Source organism: Phycodurus eques, chromosome 1 (genome assembly GCF_024500275.1).
Source record: "Phycodurus eques isolate BA_2022a chromosome 1, UOR_Pequ_1.1, whole genome shotgun sequence".
NCBI classification, from domain to species: domain Eukaryota; kingdom Metazoa; phylum Chordata; class Actinopteri; order Syngnathiformes; family Syngnathidae; genus Phycodurus; species Phycodurus eques.
In genome coordinates this window covers 17,481,338-17,502,947 of record NC_084525.1, presented here as the reverse complement: position 1 = coordinate 17,502,947, position 21,610 = coordinate 17,481,338, and the positions used below count along the sequence as shown (strand labels likewise).

General features: G+C 43.6%; 1 protein-coding gene across 1 annotated transcript in view; it reads right to left on the bottom strand.

Moving 5' to 3' along the window:
* The window catches only part of LOC133404789 (solute carrier family 41 member 1-like), a 28,409-nt gene extending 7,123 nt beyond the window's left edge, over positions 1 to 21,286 (bottom strand). The window contains exons 1-9 of the mRNA XM_061681088.1: positions 21,189 to 21,286; positions 19,649 to 19,995; positions 9,815 to 9,922; positions 4,557 to 4,628; positions 4,140 to 4,284; positions 3,531 to 3,677; positions 2,623 to 2,767; positions 1,225 to 1,304; positions 780 to 914 (exon numbers count right to left, since the gene is read on the bottom strand). Of these exons, the coding sequence (XP_061537072.1) occupies positions 780 to 914; positions 1,225 to 1,304; positions 2,623 to 2,767; positions 3,531 to 3,677; positions 4,140 to 4,284; positions 4,557 to 4,628; positions 9,815 to 9,922; positions 19,649 to 19,960 (1,144 nt within the window). The 5' untranslated portion in view covers positions 19,961 to 19,995; positions 21,189 to 21,286. The remainder of the gene's footprint in view (positions 1 to 779; positions 915 to 1,224; positions 1,305 to 2,622; positions 2,768 to 3,530; positions 3,678 to 4,139; positions 4,285 to 4,556; positions 4,629 to 9,814; positions 9,923 to 19,648; positions 19,996 to 21,188) is intronic.
* Positions 21,287 to 21,610: the final 324 nt, after the last annotated feature.

Sequence of the window (21,610 nt, the reverse complement as noted above, 5' to 3'; positions counted from 1 at the left end):
CTAAACCCCAAGTTGCTCCTGATGCTGCATCATCAGTAGGTGAATGAGGAGACAGTGTTAAAGTGCTTTGGTTACCTCGAAGCCCATTTACCAACTAAGATTTAACTGAGACATATAATTATGCTGTCCATCTTGTTATTAACTATTAGTTTCCTCTGAGGAGTAATAACCTACTTCCATCCATCCATCCATTTTCTGAGCCGCTTCTCCTCACTAGGGTCACGGGCGTGCTGGAGCCTATCCCAGCTGTCATCGGGCAGGAGGCGGGGTACACCCTGAACTGGTTGCCAGCCAATCGCAGGGCACATACAAACAAACAACCATTCACACTCACAGTCACACCTACAGGCAATTTAGATTCTCCAATTAATGCATGTTTTTGGGATGTGGGAGGAAACCGGAGTGCCCGGAGAAAACCCACGCAGGCACGGGGAGAACATGCAAACTCCACACAGGCGGGGCCAGGGATTGAACCCGGGTCCTCAGAACTGTGAGGCTGACGCTCTAAACAGTCGGTCACCGTGCCGCCTAATAACCTACTTCTCAACCTCAATTTACAGACATGTTTTTATACCCTTTCCCCTGACTGAACTGCTTACTGCAGATAAAACTGGTACACAGGAGAGACAGTGAATCAAAAAGCTTTCGTCAGTTAAAAGAAAACATTGAGCTGTAAAGGCACAAAAATGCCACTCACGAGCTTTAGGCATTATTGTGTCTAGAAAGAACAGCCAACTGCTCCCAAATGGCTCTATGATATAATAGCTTGATTGTGTTACCTGAGGAAAAGAATGTTATATAGGCATTAGGCCAATGCTGCCTCATCTTGTAGGGCAACACTCCCGGGATGCTCCAGAGGTGCAAGTAGGTCGACAGTCTGCTGGCCTGGATGGCTACTAAATTTCCACCAGCTCCTGATCCAGTCAAGATTGACAGACAATGAGTACAATGAGTAATATTTTACATCACTAAAAAACAGATGGGGACAGAGGTAAAGCTTTTGCCAAAACTGCACAAATGTACAGTATATCAGAAAATCAGTGTACACTATTACTTCGTTGTTTGATTTAATGATTATTGTATGGATTTGTTGTTGTTGTTTTGTTTTATACATGACTTAATCACTGAGTGAAGTTTGTCAAATGGTGTTCTTTAGACAATGCCATGAAAAAAAAGCACAATAATGGTCATATGTGTTCTACTTGTTCTTCTTACTTATCTTACCATTTATAACTGGTGTAAAAACAGCCATCCCCTCAAAATTGGAATTACTGACTGTCTTGTCCAGGATTACACCCCCAAGACTGGAAATAAATAGAATGTCAAGAAATATAAAAAACATGAGATCACATCCAAAAATCTATTTTCAGAAGAAGGAATTGGGACAACTTTTTTTCTAGCATACATTAATAACTATGATTAAAAGAATTCCATCCATCAATCCAATATCTTCTGCTTATCTGGTGTCAGGTTGCGGGGCAAGCAGCTTTGGCAGGGAAGCCCAGACTTCCCTCTCCTCAGCCCCTTTATCTAGCTCTTCTGGGGGGATCCTGAGGCTCTCCAGCGTCCTGGGTCATGCACCCCATCCCCACTATACACAGTGTTGATGGTGATCTAATCCTCAGTGAAAACCAAAACTGCATTCCGCTTGGCCTGCCGGTACCCATCAGCTGCCAAGTCCCACTGGCCAAAAAGACTTGATAGGAATCCTTCTTCAGAGTGATGGCATCCCCTACCGCCGGTGTCCACCGACGGGTTTGAAGATTGCCAACACCATAGGCGCCGATCACCTTACAGCCACAGCTCCGGTGGGCCGCCTCAAGGCACGGAACACGGCCCACTCGGATTCAATGTCCCCTGCCTCCCTGGGACGTGGGCAAAGTTCTGGCGGAGGTGGGAGTTGAATCTCCCTCTTAACGGGACTCTGAGAGACATTCCCACCAGATCCTCAAAATAGGTTTGGTTCTGCCAGGTCAGACAGGTGTTTTCCCCCACCATCAGAGCCAATACAACACCAGGTGGTGATCGGTTGACAGCTTGGCCCTTCTTTTTACCCGAGTGTCCAAGACATGCAGACCACAAAGTCGATCATCGAACTGCGGCCTAGAGTGTCCTGGTGCCAAGAGTGTACTATGGACACCATTATGTCCCCAACAGGAGCACGCTCCAGCACCCCCACCAAGGACTCCAAAAAGGGTGGGTACGCCAAACTGCTGTTTGGTACATAGGCACAAACGACAGTCAGGATCCGTCTCCCCACCGGAAGGGAGGGAAGGCTACCCTGTCCTCTACTGGGGTGAACCCCAGCACACAGGCACCAAGTATGCCCACACCTGCTCCAGTCCAACCCCTATAAAGACGACTAGTACCAGAGTCCAAGCTGTGGGGCGAGGTGAGCCCGATTATATCTAGTCGTAACTTCTCGACCTTGCACACCAGCTCAGAATTCTTCTCTGCCAGAGAGGTGACACTCAACGCCCCAAGAGCTGGCCAGCTTCTGTAGCCGGGGTTCAGACCGCCAAAGTCCCCGCCTTCAGCTGGCATTCTGCTCTTACACAACTGATATGATTTGTATGATAATGTATTAACATTGACTATAGTGTGCATTTTGCTTCTACATACCTGCTAATACACATGGCAACTAAAACAGGCTGCCACCCTGAGTAGAGAACATCCCTGCTCTGAGGGTTCTGGCGGGCCACCACAACCCAGAGTGGGATCAGAGCCAGGAAGACCAGACACACCAAGGGGGAAAGGTACCATGTATCTGTAGACCAAAGACAATGGGTAAATAAATACCAGAAATATGATATATATTAAATATTTATCGATATGTTATACGCAAAATGTATACTTTGTAAAATAAATAAATAAATAAATACAGTGCTGACAGTGATCATAAATATGCCAAGAGTATATGGTCAGAGTATTCTCTCTCCTCAAGTGACTTCGTATTGACAGCTAAATCATTTTAAAGCCTTTCTGCATTTTCTTGTTAGCCACACACCCATTTTAATATCCCAAGAGTTGACGCACCGTCCACGTCAACAAAGGCATCATGTTGACTCATATATGCTAAAAACATGACTAAGAAATCATAGAAATATTCGAAAATGCAAATGTAAATTAAACTTGAACACCACATTGAAGTTTCATTACAGTATACAGGTGTTGCTAAAAAGTTACTCACGGACCGAAGTGGAAATTATAACGAGTAATTTTAAAGAAATTGACAACAGGTTGTTTAAATCTATATTTTTAAATTGTTTTGAGTTAAAAATCACTTCTATAAAGCAAATATTCATGCCTAGTATTTTTATTTCTTTGGGAAATAAAATACACTGAAAAAAAAAAATTTAACTGGCGCGTCATTAGACTTTGTGTGTCTCAGAGCACCCGTAGGGGTACACACACCACACTTTCGGAATAACTTGTTCACATTCTATATAATCCAAAACTCTACAGAGAGACGCTTTTAGTTAGCAGCCACATCTAAGCTGCTAAATCGTATGCCAGCAGTGTTTCCTCACCTATATGTTTATAGAGGGTACTGCTAACACCAGCCAGCAGGGAAAGGGTGATCAAATCGCCCAAACTGGCAGCGATAGGGGTGGCCACATTATCTGGGTTGATTCCTACCTTCCTGGACCAGATGATCACTCCAATCATCAACAAGCCTGTGGGGGGTTAAGAAATGAGAGTGTATATGGAAAAGCCATGAAACATTACTGATTAATTCACAGTCTTTCTTGGTGAGAAATACAGTACGAACATCCTTCAGAAGATGCGGGTAGCAGGCTTAGGACACATTCGATTGAGCAGTCTGTCTTACTCTCTGGTCAGAAATTGTCCCCACCAACCTTTATGACCAATACTGAACATGTACTTTTACAACTACCTTTATTAATGTATTTTCTGCTCACTTGACTCAACAACAACATTTTCAGACTGACCTTATGAACACAATAATTGGTTTTAAATCTTCTTTCGCACAGCAAATATGTATTGGTAAATTGGATTAGGATGAGTAATAAACCATGTCCTGTGACATAACTACATCGTATGGTCAAAACAAATTTCAACAACAAAGTAATTCATACATTCCGCATCAAGAAAACAGCGGGTCCTCGGTAACTGACCTAAAGCGAGAGCAGCTACAAATGCAGTGACGATGCTACTAGCACACAGAACAGCTGCCTGGTTAAATTCAACCCCTCCTCTGGAAATTGCTCCTAAACACACAGCCGCAACAGCCGCAAGGAAGCCCACAACAGTAGCCTGAACCTGCGGAGAGTACACAATAACATGAACATTAATAAGGACATTTACGGTTACGGTTAAAATACTAGCAATTTATCAGTTAGGCATTTTTCTATTAGCCCTTTAACACTTACGATACAGGGAATTGATCAAAAAACAAACTAGAAAATATTTATGGGTGTAAATTTTGTGTCAAATGTTGTTAATTGTATTTTCTCTAAGTGTCAAACTGTTGAAAACCTAACCTTTTGACATAATATTGCTCACTAACTTTAACCAATGAAGGCATACGTTACCTGTATTAGTGCAAGATTGCAGCACACCATGGCCCATTGTTTATTTGGGTCATCCATTTGTCCTGTATTGGCCTAAAGATAATGTGACACAAAAAATGACATTCAGCTATAACAAATTGAATGAGCTACAGAAACTGACAGACACAAATATATAATTGCCTAATCGTAATTAATACTTAAAGGGAAGATGTCGTCAAAAAGATTGTTTGTATGAAGGCCTTGCTTGCCTGACTGACTTGATATTACAGTAAACAGTTGTCAACTTTATAACTTAACAAAGCAACATTACTGTGTGGGGTCAGTGGTGTGCCGTGAGGCCCTTCAGCGTCTTCTCTGCTGGCCTAAACACTATCAAAAGCACTGATTGACTGTACAATTACAACTTGATTAAATTATTAATAATTTATAATATTGATTCTGATACATATAATAAAACATATATATGTATACAATAATTTATGTAATAGCGATGCACCGAAATGAACATTCTTGACCTTAAATCGAAACTGGGGAGCCCAGGGCCAAAAACAGAAAGCAGAAAAACTGAAAGATCTTATCAATCAAACTGAATTTGTAAGCGCTTTTCATACAAAAAATGCAACACAAAAAGCTTTACATTCATTAAAATATAAAATCAAACCACCCAATTACCAATGATAAAACTATGGCGATCTTTGGTTTAATTGCATTTATGGCTATGACTGCAGTGGTGCCAACCTATTGAAATTCACTTCTAGAACAATTTGATTGAATTTTAAAATAGGAATGTAACACAATTGAATAAAATAAAAACAAATATGAGGAAATCCTGAAAAATAATTAATATAAAACAAATAACAAAAATATATATTTAAATTGCAAAATTCATACATTCATCTTTCGTTCCACTTATCCTCACTAGGGTCGCGGGCATCCTGGAGCCTATCCCAGTTATCTCCGGGCGAAAGGCGGGGTACACCCTGAACTGGTCGCCAATCGCCGGGCACATAGAAACAAACAACCATTCGCACTCACATTCATACCTACGGGCTATTTAGTCTTCAATTAACCTATCACTCACGTTTTGGGGATGTGGGAGGAAACTGGAGTACCCGGAGAAAACCCACACAAGCACGGGGAGAACATGCAAACTCCACACAGGCGGGGCCGGGATTTGAAGTGATGATCGAATATTGTTATTATAAGTCGTTTTGATAAAAGGTTTGAAGACTAAATGCCACAGTATTGTCATATTGCCTTTTTTATGTGGTTATACAGCGTTTGTGTACCAGTATTCATTATTTTGAGAGATAAGTGCCACAAGTTCAATGGTAATTTTCATGAGCTCATCAACGTTTTCCATTCATTTTGTGTTAGCTGTGAGCTAGCGATTTTTGTAAACAAAACCGAAGAAACAAAGGCTGTGATGCATTTGAACATTCAATAGCTATAATTCTTTTATGTGAGGGTAGTTTTGCAGTGAACTTAAACTGTAGCATCAATAAACGACTAAGCAAGTAACATTCACTCTTACTCCTTGCTACTCTGTTATTACCTTAGCATACTGTTGTTGTGATCATGTGGGCTCTGCATGCCGTCCGGGCGCTGTGTGGATAGAAGTGCTGAAGAAGAGCATGGAATGGACTACTTGTATAAGAGCGGTCAAATCTGAGATTTTAGATCCAGTACGATCCGATACTCGTTTTTTTTTTTTTTGCAGATATCGGACCGATTCCCGATCTAAAAGATTGGATTGGGACAACCCTAATTATTGTATTGTTGTACTTTTAATTTATAGGCCCATTTCCCAAGTGGCGTCGCAGTGGTGACGTGTCCTGTGTTTATGTAGGTGTCTAGAGTTATCGTATATTTCAGTATTTCGTTCTAGACATGTACTTTTTCTCTTCAAAGTTGACTAATCGTTAGAGCATTAAACAGCTGCAGCTCATTCAGAATGCTGCAGCTCGGGTTCTCACCAGCGCAAAGAGGTCAGAGCATATTATCCAATTCTAAAGTCTTTACACCGGCTTCCAGTCAGCTTTAGAATATATTTTAAAGTTCTGCTACTGGTCTATAAATCACTAAACGGTTTAAGTCCTGAATACATGAAATTTTCATTCATGTATTCAGACTGGCTTCCAGTCAGCTTTAGAATATATTTTAAAGTTCTGCTACTGGTCTATAAATCACGAAACGTTTTAAGTCCTGAATACATGAATGAAATGCGCATGGAATATAAACCCAGTAGGGCTCTGAGATTTACAGACTCAGGTCAAATAGTGGAGCACAGAGTCCAAAGCAAACATGGTGAAGCAGCATTTAGCTATTATGTTGCACACAAATGGAATAAGTTGCCAACAAAGGTGGCGTCAGCCCCAAGTATGCATGTTTTTAATTCCAGGTTAAAAACTCTTCTTTTTTCCCATTTCCACTTTTAAATGATATTTCTTGCACTGTATGCTGTTTTAATTGTATTTTTATTTTATTTATTTGTTTCTCTTTGTTTTAAATGTTTATAAGCTGCTTTTTTTCTTTGTTTTTAAATGCTTTTAATCACACACAGTCACATTGAATTACCTTGTGTATGAAATGCACTATTTATATAAATTTGCTTTGCTTAATTTCCGCAAAAATGCGGTTCCAACCAGACCTGTATCACCCCATCACTTATTTTGGTTTGGCGACCTCAGGTCATGATACCTTGGGAATTGGCTTCCCGGCAGTCTGTCTCCCATCTTATACCCCTTCATGATAACAATAATTGTCAAAATGTAGTTTATTCGCTGTCATGGAGGCGATGATTAGTGACTTACGCTGCATTGACAATAGATGTGATGCTCACATTATTTCGCCTCTGCAGCTCAGCATCGTATTTAGCTGCCTTCACCCACGCAACTTGGCATCATATTTAGCCATGCTAGCTGTAGGTCGTAGATAGCTGAGGCGGCACAAATACATGGCACGCAACAAGCATTCCACCTTAGTAGTGTTAAGCAGCAAGTTTGGGCGACAATAGGGAAGCTGCAGTTTGGACGAGCCCACGGGTGGGCAATTTTTTGGCTCAGAGGCCACATTAACTTTTAAAATTTTACAGGCAGATCAAGCCAGAACCAGATGATTACATATAAAAAAATAAACAAAACAAAAAATGGGATTGTAGTGTTAATACTTAAATTTAATTTTAAGGGGAACAGTGTTGTTGTTGTTTTTTTTGCCAATGCATCAAAGTCTGGTGTTAGTTTTGTTGTGGCAATTCTCAGAACACATCTGAGGTGTTCATCACTCAGCTGGGATCTGTAGGATGTTTTGTTGGTGTTCATCACACTAAAAGTGTGTTCACACACACATGTAGAGCCAAACACCAGTAGCCTCCTCTTTACCATCTTCTTGATTTTGGGAAATTTGTCTGCGCTTAATGAAGTATAAAACTCATCCAGTTTGAGAGTTGAACTTCTCTTTTAAGATGGTATCACATTGGACATCAATCAGTTCCATCTGCAGCTCCCATGGCGCCGTTTCAGGGTCTTGTGTGAGGGGAAATGACACCAGCTGAAGTGACTTGTCATATTTTCCAAAATCAGACAATTGATGGCAGAATTCTCCATGCAGGTCGGATAGTGATTTCCTGTATTTTTTTCATGTCGAGGAGCCTCTTTCAGCATAGCCAGTGTGGGGAAATGAACAAATGACTTGTTTGACATTTGTTCTGAGAATAAAGCTAGCTTGTTTTTGAAGGATCTAATGTTTGTATACATTTCATGCACTAAGTGTTCTTTCCCTTGTAGCGTCACGTTCAGCTCATTCATATGTGTCAGTATGTCCACAGCAAAAGCTAAATCACAAAGGCAATCTGTGTCACTCAGCTCAGGAAAATTGTCAGTTTTCTCCAGTCACGCCAATAAAGAGATCCTGTTTGAGCTCCCATACTCGATGCCACACTTTTCCCAAACTTAACCAGCGGACATTTGAGTGGTAGAGCAAGTGTGAATGTGAGTGCGACTGGTTGTTTGTTTGTATGTGCCCTACGATTGGCTGGCAACCAGTTCAGGGTGTACCCCGCCTCCTGCCCGACGATAGTTGGAATAGGCTCCAGCACGCCCGCGACCCTAGTGAGGAGAAGCGGCTCAGAAAATGGATGGATGGATAATGTGCACTCATGTATAATATGCACCCCCAAAGTTTACCTCAAACTTCTGGAAAACCCTTCTACCTGTGTATAATGCATTTTTACAATGCATGAATTTGCTTCCACCCATATGATCAAAACATGAAGTATTATCTGTATTTTGTTAGTTTTTTTCAAAGAATTATTCTGAAGTGAAGCACTTTATTTGAAAACACAATACTTTATTTTTATTTACTTGCTCTTATTTTGAAAGTTCACAGCCCTGCTTTTATTTAGTAAATGAGAAAACACACAGTTGTGCTCATTTGTTTGATTACCCAAGCAGAATTTGTAAGATGTGTACAATTCTTTAAAGAAAACATGAAGGGCCAGGCGAAACACATTTAATTTTATTTTGTGTGTGTGTCTATGGCTACGGCTTAATTGACCTTTTCCAATTCTGTTTTCAACCCTGGTAACAAAGTCTATTGCAGCAGATTAATTAGCACTGCTGATCGACTGAAATGGATAGTTTATGTATGGGCTGACTCTTTACACTCGGGGTAGCCATCTTTGAAAGCCAACTCGGGAGTCATGAGAAACCTCCGACTTTCCGAATGGAACGCACCCTGAAATACACTGAATGTTGAAATTGCATTTGAATATTGAATTGGGCAATGTAAGTTGAACCAGAAAACGTATGTTGAATGTTGAAATATACACTGAATGGTCTATTTTCAACTGAATGCATTGAATATTTGACAGTGAATGTTGAAGTTGCAGCTGAATCCTGAATTGAATGTTGAATTAGCAGCTGAATATGCAGAATTTTTTAAAATGAAAAGTACACTGAATATTATGATGGTAAAAAAAATATGTTAGTAATTTAGATAAAAAATGTGATGGCACAGATATACTTCCATAGAGTGATTAATAATTAACCTTAATGACAAATTTCAGACATCCAATCCAGTGAACTAAATAAAATGCAAATTATGATTGTTTGGCTTTGGCAGAGGTCTGTGCAACAAAAAAAAAAATCTTTATTCATCGGCTATCCATCAGCCCGAGTCAAGATAGCGCTGTGGAACAAACCATATTGCATTTGAGCCTCTGATGGTGCAGTCACATTAATAAACATGGTTTCTGGATTAATATTCTTATCTAATTTTACCGCAGTGGAGAGGCGAGCAGCCAGGGTCATCTCCAGGTTTCCTTTGAGTCCAACCAGCGCAGGTACCAGGATAAACACCTCTGTAATGACCTTGAACACATCCCAGTGCTGAAACACACAGGAAATTGAAATAGGAATAGGAAATAGGTCATTTCAGGGAAATGAACAATATTATAGGATTTTCATTTCAAAAACAGATATTTTGTTTAATAATTTATTGAAGAGAATATATACTGTAAATCTCGACAAATGCACCCTGATGAACCTTCTTCCTTGCTGATGTGTTGAATAAGTGCATCACATATTCTAGACTAACCTACGAGCCTACTTTCCCTGGTTAGCACATCTGCCTCACAGTTCTGGGGACAGGGGTTCAAATCCCACCCCGCCTCCCCGTGCCTGGGTGGGTTTTCTCCGGGTACTCCGGTTTCCTCCCACATCCCAAAGATATGCAGGGTAGGTTAATTGAATACTCTAAATTGCCCATAGGTGTGAATGTGAGTGCAAATGGTTGTTTGTTTCTATGTGCCCTGCGATTGGCTGGCGACCAGTTCAGGGTGTACCCCGCCTCTCGCCCGAAGATGGCTGGGATAGGCTGCAGCACGCCCACGAACCTAGTGATGATAAGCGGAACGGCAAATGAATGTCTTTGGTCACCATGTGACAGCACAGGTTCACTGGGTTCACAGGATGTGGATTATCATGTAACCAGATCCAAATGGAAAAAAAAGGCTTGACACCATTTTTGAAAAAAAAAAAAAGAAAAAAAAAAAGGAACATTCTTAATTATGACTGATGCATTTCTTTAATGGGTTCCTCTGGTTCTGGCAACCAAATGTGAGAAATTACACTGTACAGTGGAAAGGGACATGTGAAGATATTTTTAGGGTCGGGTCGCGGGGGCAGTAGCGTTAGCAGGGACGCCCAGACTTCCCTCTCCCCGGCCACTTCATCCAGCTCTTCCGGGGGGATCCCGAGGCGTTCCCAGGCCAGCCGAAGGACGGAGTCTCTCCAGCGTGTCCTGGGTCGTGTCCTGGGTCTCCTCCCGGCGGGACGTGCCCGGAACACCTCACCAGGGAGGCGTCCGGGAGGCATCCGAATCAGATGCCCCAGCCACCTCATCTGGCTCCTCTCAATGCGGAGGAGCAGCGGCTCTACTCTGAGATCCTCCCGGATGACCGAGCTTCTCGCCCTATCTCTAAGGGAGAGCCCGGACACCCTGCAGAGGAAACTCATTTCGGCAGCTTGTATCCGGGATCTTGTTCTTTCGGTCACGACCCACAGCTCATGACCATAGGTGAGGGTAGAAACGAAGATCGACCGGTAAATTGAGAGCTTCGCCTTTCGGCTGAGCTCCTTCTTTACCACAACGGACCGATACAAAGTCTGCATCACTGCAGACACTGCACCGATCCGCCTGTCGATCTCCCGTTCCATTCTTCCCTCACTCGTGAACAAGCCCCCAAGATACTTGAACTCCTCCACTTGGGGCAGGATCTCATCCTCGACCTGGAGAGGGCATGTCACCCTTTTCCGACTGAGGACCATGGTCTCAGATTTGGAGGTGCTGATTCTCATCCCAGCCGCTTCACACTCGGCCGCGAACTGCTCCAGTGAGAGTTGGAGCTCACGGCTTGATGAAGCCAACAGAACCACATCATCAGCAAAAAGCAGAGATGCAATACTGAGGCCACCAAACCGGAGCCCTTCTACACCTCGGCTGCGCCTAGAAATTCTCTTCATAAAAGTTATGAACAGAATCGGCGACAAAGGGCAGCCTTGGCGGAGTCCAACCCTCACTGGAAACGAGTCCGACTTACTGCCGGCAATGCATACCAAACTCTGACACCAGTCGTACAGGGACCGAACAGCCCGTATCAGGGGGTTTGGTACCCCATACTCCCGAAGCACCCTCCACAGGACTCCCCGAGGGACACGGTCAAACACCTTCTCCAAGTCCACAAAACACATGGAGACTGGTTGGGCGAACTCCCATGCACTCTCGAGGACCCTGATGAGGGTGAAGAGCTGGTCCACTGTTCCACGGCCAGGACGAAAACCACACTGCTCCTCCTGAATCAGAGATTTGACTTCCCGACGGACCCTCCTCTCCAGCACCCCTGAATAGACCTTACCAGGAAGGCTGAGCAGTGTGATCCCCCTGTAGTTGGAACACACCCTCCTCCACCACCCCAGTCTGCCAATCCAGAGGCACTGTCCCCGATGTCCACACGATGTTGCAGAGGCGTGTCAACCAGGACAGCTCCACAACATCCAGAGCCTTTAGGAACTCCGGGCGAATCTCATCCACCCCCGGGGTCCTGCCACCGAGGAGCTTTTTAACGACCTCGGTGACCTCAAAGCCAGAGATAGGAGAGCCCGCCTCAGAGAACCCACACTCTGCTTCCTCATGGGAAGGCCTGTCGGTGGAATTGAGGAGGTCTTCGAAGTATTCTCCCCACCGACTCACAACGTCCCGAGTCGAGGTCTGCAGCGCACCATCCCCACTATACACACTGCTTTCCTCTCCTGAGACGTCGGATGGTGGACCAGAATTTCCTCGAAGCCGTCCGGAAGTCTTTCTCCATGGCCTCACCGAACTCCTCCCATACCCGAGTTTTTGCTTCAGCGACCACCAGAGCTGCATTCCGCTTGGCCAGCCGGGACCCATCAGCTGCCTCAGGTGTCCCCCACAGGCCAAAAAGGCCCAATAGGTCTCCTTCTTCAGCTTGACGGCATCCCTTACTGTTGGTGTCCACCAACGGGTTCGGGGATTGCCGCCACGACAGGCACCGACCACCTTACGGCCACAGCACCGGTCGGCCGCCTCAGCTATGGAGGCGTGGAACATGGTCCATTCGGACTCGATGTTCCCCGCCTGCCCCGGAACATGAGCAAAGTTCTGTCGAAGGTAGGAGTTGAAACTCCTTCTGACAGGGGATTCTGCCAGACGTTCCCAGGAGACCCTCACAATATGTTTGGGCCTGCCACGTCGGACTGGGATCTTCCCCCACCATCGGAGCCAACTCACCACCAGGTGGTGATCAGTTGACAGCTCCGCCCCTCTCTTCACCCGAGTGTCCAAGACATGCAGGCGCAAGTCCGATGACACGACCACAAAGTCGATCATCGAACTGGGACCTAGGGTGTCCTGGTGCCAAGTGCACGTGTGGACACCCTTATGCTTGAACATGGTGTTCGTTATGGACAATCCGTGACGAGCACAGAAGTCCAATAACAGAACACCGCTCGGGTTCTGATCGGGGGGGCGTTCCTCCCAGTCACGCCCTTCCAGGTCTCACTGTCATTGCCCACGTGAGCATTGAAGTCCCCCAACAGAACAATGGAGTCCCCAATGGGAGCGCTGTCCTCCAAGGACTCCCAAAAGGGTGGATACTCTGAACTGCTGTTTGGTGCATAGGCACAAACAACAGTCAGGACCCATCCCCCCCACCAGAAGGCGGAGGGAGGCTACCCTGTCGTCCACCGGGGTGAACCCCAACGTACAGGCGCCGAGCCGGGGGGCAATAAGTATACCCACACCTGCTCGGCGCCTCTCACCGTGGGCAACTCCAGAGTGGAAGAGAGTCCAACCTCTCTCGAGAGGATTGGTACCAGAGCCCAAGCTGTGTGTGGAGGCGAGTCCGACTATATCTAGTCAGAACTTATCGACCTCACACACCAGCTTGGGCTCCTTCCCTGCCAGAGAGGTGACATTCCACGTCCCTAGAGCCAGCTTCTGTAGCCGGGAATCGGATCGCCAAGGTCCCCGCCTTCGGCCACCGCCCAGCTCACACTGCACGCGACCCCTATGCCCCCTCCCACAGGTGGTGAGCCCATGGGAACGGGGACCCACGTTACCCTTTCGGGCTGTGCCCGGCCGGGCCCCATGGGTGCAGGCCCGGCCACCAGGCGCTCGCCTTCGAGCCCCACCACCAGGCCTGGCTACAGTGGGGGGCCCCGATGACCCGCGTCCAGGCAAGGGAAAACGAAGTCCATTGTTTGTCGTCATCATTAGGGGTTATTGAGCCGTGCTTTGTCTGGTCCCTCACCCATGACCTTTTTGTCATGGGTGACCCTGCCAGGGGCATAAAGCCCCAGACAACTTAGCTCCTAGGATCATTGGGACACACAAACCCCTCCACCACAACAAGGTGACGGCTCAAGGAGGGATATATATATATATATATATATATATATATATATATATATATATATATTTCCTCACTACATCCATATATATATATATATTTCCTCACATACATCCATCAACCTTCCCTTTGGTCTTCCTCTGGCTCTCTTGCCTGGCAGTTCCATCCTCATCATCCTTCTACCAATATACTCACTATCTCTCCTCTGGACGAGTCCAAACCATCAAAGTCTGCTCTCTCTATCTTCGTCTCCAAAATATCTAATCTTGGCTGTCCCTCTAATGAGCTAATTTCTAATCCTATCCAACTTGGTCACTCCTAGAGCGAACCTCAACATCTTCATTTCCGCCACCTCCAGCTCTGCTTCCTGTTGTCCCTTCAGTGTCACTGTCTCTCATCCGTACATCATGGCTGGCCTCACCACTGTCTTATAAATGTTGCCCTTCATCCTAGCAGAGGCTCTTCTGTCACAGAACACACCTGACAGTTTCCTCCACCCGTTCCAACCTGCTTGGACCCGTTTCTTCACTTCCTGACCACACTCACCATTGCTCTGGACGGTTGACCCCAAGTATTTAAAGTCCTCCACCCTTGCTATCTCTTCTCCCTGTAGCCTCACTCTTCCCCCTCACCCCCTGTCATTCATGCACATATATTATGTCTTACTACGGCTAATCTTCATTCTTCTCCTTTCCAGTGCATGCTTCCATCTTTTCATTCATTTTGTGCCTTTCTAACTTCCCGCTTACTAATCATTGCCACTTCCTGGTCCACCACACTCCATTCCTCAGGCATCTTCTCACTATAATTCTATTGAACAAGCTGGTCAAAAACTCCACAGCCACCTCTCCTAAATGCTTCCATACCTCTACAGGAATGTCATCAGGACCAACTGCCTTTCCATTTTTCATCCTCTTTAATGCCTTTCTAACTTCCCCCTTACTTATCATTGCCACTTCCTGGTCCACCACATTTGCCTCTTCTGTTCTTCCTTCTCTCTCATTTTCCTCATTCATCAACTCCTCAAAGTATTCTTTCCATATTTCCAGAAAACTGCTGGCATCAGTCAACACATTACCATATCTATCCTTAATCACCCAAACATGCTGAACTTCCTTCCCATCTCTATCCCTCTTTCTGGCCAACCTGAACAGATATTTTTCTCCTTTTTTCGTGCCCAAGCTGGCAAACACGTCATCATATGTCTCTTGTTTGGCCTTTGCCACCTTCCCCTTACTTTGCATCTCCATGTATTTCTTTCTCCTCTCCTCAGTCCTCTCAGCGTCCCACTTCTTAACTAACCATTTTCTTTGTATGATTTCTTGTACTTTCAGGTTCCACCAACAGAAGTCTCCTTCTCCTCTTTCCTACCCAAAGATACACCAAATACTCTCCTGCCTGTCCCTCTGATCAGCATGGCTGGAATGGTCCAGTCTTATGGAATTTCCTCCCGTCCCCGAGGGCCTCTGCACAACACTCTTCATTTCTCGGCTTCCACCAACATGGTTCTCTCCTCTGCCTTTGTCTTCTTAATCTTCCTCCCCACCACCAGAGTCATCTTACACACCACCATTCTATGCTGTCTAGCCACACTCTCCCCAAACCACTACCTTACAGTCAGTAACCTCCTTCAGATTTCATCGTCTGCACAACATGTAATCCACCTGCGCGCTTCTGCCTCCTCCTTGGAAAGCCGGTTCTTCTGCAAAAAGAGAAGAGGAAAGCGCAGAGCCTAGAACTGAATGTGGGAACCTCTTGTAGGTCACCCTATGTTCCTGCCTTTTCTGGAAGAAAGTGTTCATTACAGCCATTTCCACTCTTTTTGCATAGTCTACCGCCATCTGTCCCTCCCAGTTCCTTTCCTGGATGCAGAACTTCCCCATCATTTCTTTATCACCCCTGTTTCCTTCACCAACATGTCCATGACAATCTCCACCAATCACAACTCTCTGTTTGTCTGGGATGGCCAGAACTACTTCGTCTAGCTCCGTCCAGAATTTCTCTTTCACCTTTAGGTCACATCCTACCTGTGGGGCATAGCCATTAATCACATTTTACTTAAAACCCTCAATTTCAAATTTCAAGTCAGTCGACACTCTTTTCACCTCCAAGACATTCTTAGCTAACTCTTATAAAATAACCCCAACTCCATTTCTCTTCCCATCTACACCATGGTAAAATAATTTGAACCCTGCCCCTAAACTTCTAGACTTACTGCCTTTCCCCCTGCTCTCCTGGATACACAATATATCAACCTTTCTCCTAATCATCATGTCAACCAACTCCCAAGCTTTTCCTGTCATAGTCCCAACATTCAAAGTTCCCACATTCAGTTCTAGGCTCTGCGCTTTCCTCTTCTCTTTTTGCCGAAGAACCCACTTTCCACCTCTCCTTTGTCTTCGACCCACAGTAGCTGAATTTCCACCAGCACCCTGTCGGTTAACAGTGCCGCCCGGGCCACGACCGATCAGGTATGGAATTCTTTGGATAAACGCTATATATATTTTTTGGGGGGCTTTACACGATCAGGATTTTTGGGGCCGATCACCCATCCGATCACAAGATGGAGCAATGTGTCTGTTTAAATGAATTGTTCATTTACTGTATATATTTGTGTACTGTATACTGAGTATCTTCAAAAGCATTCTCTTGTCAGGTCATGTATTCTCATCAGTCAGGTCAAACCAACATTACAACATTACAGAAATAATGGGTGTGAACTCAGTGTAATTAAATTACTTTTTTGCAACTAAATTACTTCACACACACTGAAACGTTAGAGCATGATTCGACAGAACACTGGCATGTTTACATACAACCGTTACTGCTAGCACTAGCTTGTTAGGCTACATAACGTTTTGTTGCCTGCTTGCGAGCCGTATCGTATCATAAAGTATGCGAACATACCTCAAGCAACCCTTGAATGAAAGCGTAACAAGTGTATCCGGTCGCATTTGAGTTGACAAGATAAAGACCCTTGATCGTAAAAGACGGGATGGGGTGGAATAGTCTGAAAGACCAAATTTGTCTTGTAGTCTGAGCCAGGCATTACATGTTGTCTGTCTCAGTCGTGTTGTCTATCCCATACCGCCGACATGTTTAAAAAAAACAAATCTTTATTGGCGGTCAGAAATTTACAGTGCTACGTCAAAAGACAAGCGATAAGGCTAAAAATAACCTAGCTTTTGGATTTAAAAATACTGTACATGACTGCAACGTGGAGTAAATGTCTTTTTGCAGAGCCGTTGATCGGCTCCGATCAATTGATCAATTGATCGGCTCTGGGTCATCGGGGAATTATGACATTCATATCCTCTCCTCCCTCTCCCCTCCTCACCATCTTCCATCAAGGTAAAGTGATGTTAAATATTTATTCATCTATTTTATCAGTCATTTAGTTACTTGACATTGTTTTCTGTATGTAACATGATAGCTCTTCTCTACTAAATGTATTTTGTTATTAATATTTTTGGGTGCCTGGAACGGATTAATTAGATTTACATTATTTTCTATGGGAAATATTGTTCAAGTTTTTGTTACAATTTGGTTTTTAGAACATCATAATTACGAAAGCCAAGTGTCCACGGTATATTAATTTGTTTGTAATTTTGTCAGCAAGAACTCTATACTTTATCAGACAGATTTGCATACTTGTATCAGGTCCATGATGACGCCAGCGAAGACCAGTCCGAGGCCTGACACCAGGAATGGTACCATGACCTGCAGCGCGATGCGCCAAGCACTCTCAGGTAGAAAACCATATTCCGAGTATGTCAGTTTCCATGTCACACCACGTAACTTATTCCCCTGGTAGCAAAGCTCCAGCTCAAGATGAGTCACTGCCATGTTATGTGACGGGGTTATTTAAGTTTAATATAATCGTGCCATCCCAGGAAATGTAAAGATGTGAGCTTAGGCAGTTGAGGCAAGAAACTAATTTGAGGAAAATTATGAATGTAGTCATTCAGCTGGTCTTTGTCAAGTGAGCAAAGTCAAAGGTTCGTCAATAAAAAAAAGTACTATGTTAGGAAAAGTCCAGAAATAGTGGCAGCCTTTAACCTTGACTCCAGGAGAAGCTCACATGACATGAAGCATCAATCAAGGCCCCCCCCCAAAAAAAAGTCCATTCAAGGTTTTGTAATAAATGGGCTGGGTATTTGATTGACTAGTGCAAGTGACAACCTTAAACAGAGGGCCTAACCTAAAAGCATAACATTGATTTGATCCATGATGATACATTTAAGTTTAGGATTCAATTTAATGATTTAAAATGACAATTTCTCTAACTTCCAGCATTATGTTAAAGTGTAAAGGGAGACATTTAAGTTTGAGATTTCAGTCAAGAGAATAATTTGGGTTAAATCCTATAACCTGCAACATGATGTTAAGTTTAAGGTAAAATACAACACTAAACACAGTTACAATGTTGGTTTTGGGCTAGTTTTATAACTTGTAATGTTACATTTATGGAAAAAGTGAAACATCATGATAGGTTTAATTTAAGAGTGATGAATAAAATTTGTAAAAGGATAATTTGCTGCATTTTTAAAAGTAACTTCCACTGTTATATCTGCGTGACAGGTGACACGGTTAAATTACGTTAAGTACATTTTTTTTCCATTTACAATCATTTTATACACACATTTAGTGTAAGTTACTATGACTTCGACCACTAGATTTAAGTGATGAGTTAGGTATTGTAAGTCAGTGGTTTCATTAAATTTTTAAGGCTTTACATTTGAAAGTTTAAGGTTACTTGTTCTTTTCCACCTGCCATACAATGATGCGTGGTATCTGTGACCCATGGTGAGTCAGCAGTGATGAAGTGATCCATTTATCAGCACCACTTGGGAACATTAACACTATTACTCTGCCATGGATCACAATTTTTCGTCTCGCTGATCCAGATGTACTGTCAAACTCTTGGTGTATCCAAACATTTTCAAAATGGGTTTAATCGACTGGTCTTTCAGGAGGAAAAGTTATTCAAATGAAAATACAGGTTGAGATGACAAAAGAGTACTGATTTCAAAGCAGTCTCCGTTGTAGTTGGTCCTCATTTTGATCCAGTCACAAGTAATCTTGACCTCCTGAGCGGAACCACAGCCAGATCGTCAACAAAAATGATAGTGTGACAATTTAATGATTGAGTGTCCAATCAGTCTGATGAGTCTGAAGCGAGCAGTCTTTCTAATGCTGTCCGTCCAGTGCCACTCTCAGGGGAAACAAAACAGGTCCGCGCTTTCAAAAGTCAATCCGATTGATCCTGTAATAAGCATCTGGTGTATGACCGGCTCCAGTGTTTCTGCTGTGTTGTACAATATCAGGGTAGTGGCGCTCTGCTCCCCTCCACTCTGCTGTGACGTAGCAGATAAAGAGGAAGGGCCGTCTCCACAGGACATCATGCTAATCCAGGAAGGAAATGACAAGCCTACTGACCGGTCCACGGTGCAAAGAAGGTTGGGGAACACTGTGCTATAGGACGCATGCCTGCATCATCACACCCTTTGTTTCTTTCCGTGTGTCAGCAGAGTTCTTTGATGGCTGTTAGCGCTATGAAATTGATGAGCGCAACAGCTCCTTAATAAATATGCTATGCTTGGCTAAATATACAGATTTTCCATTCATCCAAATGCAACATTGCGCTGCAACAACATAACACAATGTTTTTTAATAAACTCACCTGTATATTATCTAGCACCATCCCAGCCATCACCATTCCCATTCCAGCCAGCAGGTATGGAAAAAGAACCTGCAGACATATTGCTCGGGATGACTCCTCTTCAACTTTGGCTACCGCTACTCTGGTCCTCGTCTCGGATGTTTTTTTTGGAAACGGTTTAAGGATGGGGGGTACGGTGAGCTCATCGTGTCCTTTCAAGGTACCAGTCAGATCTGCATTGGGACCTGCACCAGGGGCCTTTCCTTTGGACCGGGACTTTTTGTTCTTTTTCCTTTGGCGGGTTTGTTGAGATATCTTGTCTTCGCCAGGCATGATGTCTTTGCTGGGAGTATTGGCACTGGTTTAATCTAGAAATACATCAATTACAAGATTAAGGATTAAAGAAGAAGATAGTAAAATAGTGTTGTTTTACACTTGTTTGTTGTGTACAATAAATCCCATACTTTGAAATGCCATCTCTTGTTTACAGTGTTGAAGAAATGAGTGAAAATGTATTGATGCATGGCATCTACACTAGAATAGACAGTATAATTAAATACACATAGAACATTATTTATCTTTGCTGGAGGTTATGTATTTATTGTTTTTAGCGAAATTGTATTTTAGAGTGGGCAGCATGGTGCTGTAGTGGTTAGCAAATTCACCTAAAAATTGAAAGATTGTGTGTTCGAATCTCAGTTTGGGCCTTCCTTTGTTGGGAGTTTGCATGTCTCCCCATGTTTGGGTCGGTTTTGTCCAGGTACTCCGGCTTCCACATTTCAAAAACATGTATGTTAGGTGAATTGAAGACTCTAAATTGCTCATACTGGGTGTTCCCCGCCTCTCGACCAAAAGTCAGATGGGATTTGCTCTAGCTCACTCTCAACCCTCATGTGGAAAAACACGATCGAAAATGCATTGATGGACATTTTAAGTGTTAGAACCTGTGTCAACGAAAATCATGTGACATTCTGTTGTCAATCAGACACAGATGCAGTTCCAGTAAAAAAAATAAAAATAAAATAACATTTAAAAAAAAGTCAGATCTTTTTCAAAATGTTTTGATTTCTCAGAGAATGCATTTATATTAAACACAAAACTCAGGCATATGCAGAGTGCATCTTTTTTTTTTTTTTTTTTTTACGAATAGTTGGACTCTGTAAATTTGCCCATTGTGGGACTAATAAAAGTGATCTATTTGGAGCCATTCTATTATTTCCCATTCATCCATTTTCTATACCTCTTATCCTCACAAGGGTCGCGAGAGCAGGACCCTACCCCAGCTGACTTTAAGCGAGTGACGGACCGGAGTGTAACCAGTATAGACCAACAACCATCCACACTACCAATCACACCCTATGGACAATTTAGAGTCTTTAATTAATTTAAGAAGCATGTTTTTTTTGGGGGGGGGGGGGGGGGGGGGGGGGGGGAAGCCGGACTACGAGGAGCGCATGCAATCTCTACTGACCAGCCACCCAACATTTCTTTCCCATCTCTTACAACGCAATTCATCCACAACACAACCGGTAGTACAACAAAAACAAATATAAATACACACATTAAGCGGCCAAGATGTCCCGTACTCATTTATCTATATCCATTAAATAGAGACGGGGGGAAAAAACAGATGAGTTTGGGAGAAAGATTCTGTCGACTCTCCGCCGGAAGTAGCTACGAGCACAGCCCATAATATCGCTCCTATGGAAACCGCTGCAAAACTAGGCGCTGTCTGATTGGCTGAAAAGAAGAGTAAAAGTGTTATGAACTGAAAGCCTGCCCCCATGTGGATATAGCGAGTAACGGTTTCCCCCCATTCGTGTTGTACTTTCAATATAACACATATTCACAATCCACAAACACTTTTATCAAACTCAAATGTTCAATAAAGCATTAAAAAGTAAGACACACAGAAAATAACATTTCCTTTGCTGTAATGTTGCAGTCTTTGCATGATGTCATGCAAAGACTGCATATTGGCTG